At 43.1% G+C, this 5,180-nt stretch overlaps 1 protein-coding gene across 1 annotated transcript; it reads right to left on the bottom strand.

The window, feature by feature from the left end:
- Positions 1-1,095: 1,095 nt before the first annotated feature.
- On the bottom strand, positions 1,096-4,176 carry zfp64 (zinc finger protein 64 homolog (mouse)). Its single transcript, XM_069659660.1, has 6 exons — positions 4,155-4,176; positions 3,853-4,020; positions 3,613-3,759; positions 3,382-3,444; positions 3,045-3,296; positions 1,096-2,961 (listed from the first exon to the last, which is right to left on the bottom strand). The coding sequence occupies exons 1-6, from the start codon at positions 4,174-4,176 to the stop codon at positions 1,547-1,549; spliced, it is 2,067 nt and encodes a 688-aa protein (XP_069515761.1). The 3' UTR covers positions 1,096-1,546.
- Between the last annotated feature and the right edge of the window lie 1,004 nt (positions 4,177-5,180).

The following is a 5,180-nucleotide window of genomic DNA, read 5'->3' as shown; positions in this document are numbered from 1 at the left end:
AAGCTGACTTTGTAACACATTATTTTTGTTTGGATTTATGTCCGTTTAAAATCTATGTTTAGAAAGACAAGTTGCAGTTCTACTCTTCCTTTCTTTAGTTTAAAACAGGCTAAGTTAGCCATTTCCCCTCTGTTCCATCTGCGCTAAGCTAACCTAGGTGATGGCTAGAGCCTCATGATATAACAGCTGACCGATTATCAAAATCTAAACAAGTAAGAAAGCAAGGGTGGGAAAAGAAGGGGTGTTTTCTTTAAAATCTTCTCCTAACTGTCTAAGTTGCTAGAGGCCTTAACTTTTTGATAAATGTAGCAGAGTTAAGAGTACAATATAACTTTTATAAATGCAGAAGCCAAGTAAAAAGTCATGAAAAGTATATCTACACTGTATTTTAGTCCAGTACTTAAGTTGTCAACCACTGCTAGTTTCACAGCAAGAAGTATAAGGTAAATAAATGTAAGTGTGTAATGTGAAACATCCAATGGGGTATTGTGTTATTTATCTATTAGCTGTGAGTACCATTTACTTTTACGCAAACTCCCTGCTTGAAGCACAAACTTACTCTGAGTGAAACTTCAGCGCAGGCAGAGTCATTCAAACAACTTCTTCTGAGTTTTTGGCCATGTTGAGGCAGAAAAAGTAGTAGCCTGCATCAGAGGAGCCATTAGTGCTGAGGGACGAGAAAGAAATCAATGGTCAACTGTTCATAGGAGACTTCTATTAAAAGGTGCAGCCTTCACTCAGCTAATACTAAGTGCTGCAGTCTGAGTATAAAAATGGGCAAAAGCAAAACAGGCACTTTATTGAAAATCTATTGGGAGAGGGACTTTGCTTTTAGAAAGGAAGACCTTGATATGCAGCCTGATGTTTTCTACAATTGACATCTACTTACGAGATTCAGATTGAGGACTTGAAAATATTCATTTCCTAAAAAGCTACACATATAGAAATATCAGAATCAATCCCACAATACAGCAGTACTACCAAATTTCAGAGTAAACTTACCCTTTGATCGTATCACTCTGCTGCCACCTAGTGAACAAATAGGAGAAATCCATGGAGCAAATACACTCTTTCAAGTTTAAGTTGTGTCTGTTTTATTTCAGTCTTTATTCTGCCTTTTTTTATGCGCCATTGCCTGTGAACAAACCATTTTATTTGAACAATTCATTTCTTTAAAATAGGGTGCAGTTTATTGTTGATGCCTCTAAAAATTAAACTTGAAAACAGAGCATGTGAGATGATTTCCATGTGATTAACTCTCATATTCAAAAGTTATTCAGTTCTAAACATGACCACTATCTTGATTCAACGACTGCAATTATTAATTATTCTAAAATCTTAAAACTAAAACAATAATGTCTCCAAAGTCATCAGTATTGTAACTTCAGTGGTTGATGATTAAATTGATAGCAACAAAAGCTGACACTAATAATGACCTACACATACAGTACGTAATCTTTAGGCCTAAGAGTTCTTCCTGGCATGAATTAGCTTATGATGCAGTTACTGTCTTTATATTTTCAGGTAAACACACCGAATCCTTCACTCATTCCAGTGTGTGTGAATGAGAGTAGAGCGTGTGAGGAGAGAGCTGCTCTATTGCACTCTGCTGAGGCTGAGTGGACACTATGAGAGGAACGCCGTGGATGACCACATTCTGACTGCTCAGAGTGATGTTTGGCACCAATAACGCAGTCTCTTCACACTGTAAGGCACTCTCCTGAACGGTTATTGTCCCTGCTGGCTTGGAGATGTCCTCCGATTGACCGCACACCATGTTAGGTGGAGTCATCACCATGGCCGCGTTCCCTTCTGTCACCACTGTGACCTCTGTGCCGCCCTCCTGGATCAGCGCGTTGAGGCCCTCCAGCTCGGAGCAAGTTGTGATGAAGGTCTGCGTGCCGCTGCTGGAGTCCTGAGCGGTGATGGCCGTGTGCAGCAGCGCCTGGTGGAGCGCGTTGTTGGTGTCATTTGGAGTGAGCTGTGTTAACAGAACCGTCTGGGGTTCAAGGGTGGCTTCTGCAGTCTGGGAGGAGCCGAGAGGTTGCATAGGCGCTAGCAGGTTGACTTGTTGGATCATGGAGTTGACTACCATGTCCTGGCTCTCTGGGCTCAGCAGGACCATGTTGGTTTTAGATTGAGCATCCACACCAGCTGGGATTAAGGGGTTCTCCTGGCCCAGAGGGTGAGATACAATGATTTTGAGCTGAGCGCTGCTGTAAGGAGCCATTGAGTCAGACTGGAGAGGAACTTCAAGCTGTGCGCTGCTTTGCGACGTGACAGGAACCAAGTTGACTGCATCACTTGGGGCGGAGAGCTGAAACTGCAACACATTCTGAGCGTCTCTGTGCTGCTTCTTGTGGCTCCGCAGGGAGTCTTCCCTCACAAAGGAAGCATCACACGAGTCACAGCAGAATGCACGAGCTGCTTCTAGTTTGGCCCGATATCTGGATCGGACCGGTTTTGGAGAGTCACTTCCTCCGCTCTTCCCTCCTCCTCTTCCACCTTTTCCCCTGCCGCCTTTCTCAGGCTTATCCGAGTGGCATTTCTTCTTGTGGATGACGAGGTTGCTGCGCTGCTTGGACGCAAAGTTGCAGAAGTCACATTTGAAGGGCCGCTCCTCTGAATGGATCCTCTCGTGGACTTTGAGTGCCCCCTTGCTGGAGCAGGAGTAAGTGCACTTGGAACACTGCATGGGCTGAATGGGTTGGTGCTCTCGCGTGTGCTGTCGCAGAGCAGTCTTGCTGGCACACTGGAAGTCACAATGCCTGCAGTGGAGCGAGTTCCCAGTACTGTGTTTGATCTGAATGTGAGATTTCAGGTTGCCTTTCATGGCACAGCGGTACTCACAAAATTCACACTTGTAAGGTTTTTCACCCGAGTGGATCCGGATGTGCCTCTTCAGGTCTGAGTTGATTTTAAACTTTGCATCACACTGTGAGCACTGGAAAGGTGAATCCCCTAGGAAGTTAAAAGAAGAAACACCCATTGATTTTCAATGCAGTCAACAAAACATCATCAGTTTCTGATTTTTGACTACCTACCAGTGTGTGAGCGGAGATGAACGGTGAGTTGGCTGGAGTTGCGGCTGGCGTACGGACAGATCTGGCATTTAAAAGGCCGTTCGTCGTAGTGGATACGCAGGTGCTTCTTCAAACTGCTGCTGTCTGCTGCTGCATAAGGACAGTGTTTACACTTGTGCGGCTTCTCGCCTGTGTGTGAGCGGCTGTGCATGTTGAGCTTGTCCCGACGACTGAAGCGCTTGTGGCACAACTCACATTCAAAAGGCTTCTCACCTGTATAAAAATAGAAAACAAGTCAATATCTAACTCTTAAGTACTTAAGCAACATTGAATTGTTAGTGTAAGGGCATTGACTCACCGGTGTGAGTTTTCAGATGCCTCTCCATGTCTTTTTGGCCATACTGCGTCTTAAAAGTGCAACCTGTAGATAAAGAGAAGTTTGGATTTTACAAGGTGTGTAGTCTGTGTATTACTGAAAAGTTAATCTAAAAGTGTCCTAAATAAATTAAAGCTAATGACAAGGGACACAACTGGCAGGAAGTACAGAAAAAGCAATGTGTTACAGCCATAAACTTCAAGAGGCACCAACCTGTGAAACAGCAGCTGTGTCTCTTTGAAGTCAGGGCAGGTTTTAATTTTTTGGAAGGTGTTTTCTGTGCTTTGGTCAGGATCTTTTTGACACCTCTCCTTACACAGGTCTGATAGGTTTCCTCGAAAACAAACTCAGTGCTGGGATCTGAGCAGGACAAGAATATGAGTGTATGAGACAAGCAAATTGTAACATCAGGTTTGCATGCAGATTATTGAAACCAGAAGTACTGTGTTGTACCTGTGAGAGAGGCTGTTGCAGTTGGGGCTGATATATCAGAGGGGGGCAGGGAGCATCCATTTTGCTTATGAGCGAGAAATACCTCAAAATTGTTATACTGCTGCTTGCAGAAGCCGCAGATGTGGATGTCTGGGCTCACCTCCACCACAACATGTCCTGCAGCGACTTCTGAAGGCAGAGAACAACAACACAAGAGCCCATGTATATAACAGGAAGTTGTATTTGAAACTGACACAAAATCCTGCCTGAGATATTACAAACAGGGTCTAGTTAGGAGCTTGTTAACATCAGCCTTCCTTTACCTTCGGCGTTGAATGTTGCCATTTTTCAGCTTGTGTTGCTGGAGAATCAACTCATCCTCTGGCTCCTCAAAGCCTACGCGACGTCCACCATGTTCCTAACAGCACCGACTCGCGCGAACGTGAAGCCAGCACAATTATTACGCATTTTAATAGTTAAAACCTACCACAGTCTGGATATCAATGGCCATAACAGTTTACTTGTCTCACAACAACGATAGATCGATTTTACGACAAGCAAAGTGTGGTTTACGGCAGCGCGAATCAGCGTGCGTTTTGTCCGGGTGACGTCACATGTTGCTTTTAAGGTTCTGGGAAAAGAGAAAATTACAAACTCTGAACACGGATGATAACACGATAAATATGCGTGTTTTCATATTATATTTCTATTCTTGACAATAAATATTTTTGGTGTGTTACAAATGTGAAAAAAATGATTAACAAGGGGCATATTGATGAGTGAATGACACTGGAGTAAGTGACTTGAGGTATTTACGAGAACCATAAACGCACCATTACCTTTGTTGTGAGGAGTAGGATACAACCGTTGTTCCACTTTGCCCTGGAACTCTTATTGAATTATTTTAAAATAACAGAAGCCCTACACATATTAAACTTAAACATTTAAACAGCTCAGACTTAGAGAAATTGGGGCAAATTGAAAATTGTCTGTGTTTTCTAAGTCTCTAAAAAGCCCTAGCAAGACCGTTGACAGTAACGTTAGTGCCACCTGTCGTACAGTAAGTGTAATAAAATGGGCCACAATGGCCTACCATTCATACTCAAACTATTTGTTTGTTGAACCATATAAATAATATCTCATTTAAACCGACTTTGGCACAAAAAAAAATCCACTCTCAGCTAACATTTTGCTAAATTGTTTACGGAGTGCCTGTGGGCTGCAACGTTAGCATATTTTAGAAAATACCGTTAGCACTTCCTGTGGTACCAGAAACGTCTTTTTAAAGTGTCCCTCTTCTGAAAGGTAAGCTTCACATGTAGCAATTGTTGTAGGGCACTTAAATATAC

This window comes from Semicossyphus pulcher, unplaced genomic scaffold (assembly GCF_022749685.1).
Source record: "Semicossyphus pulcher isolate SPU_LCO1_2020_fin unplaced genomic scaffold, fSemPul1.0.p SCAF_13, whole genome shotgun sequence".
Lineage (NCBI taxonomy): Eukaryota > Metazoa > Chordata > Actinopteri > Labriformes > Labridae > Semicossyphus > Semicossyphus pulcher.
This window is presented reverse-complemented; position numbering and strand designations above follow the sequence as displayed.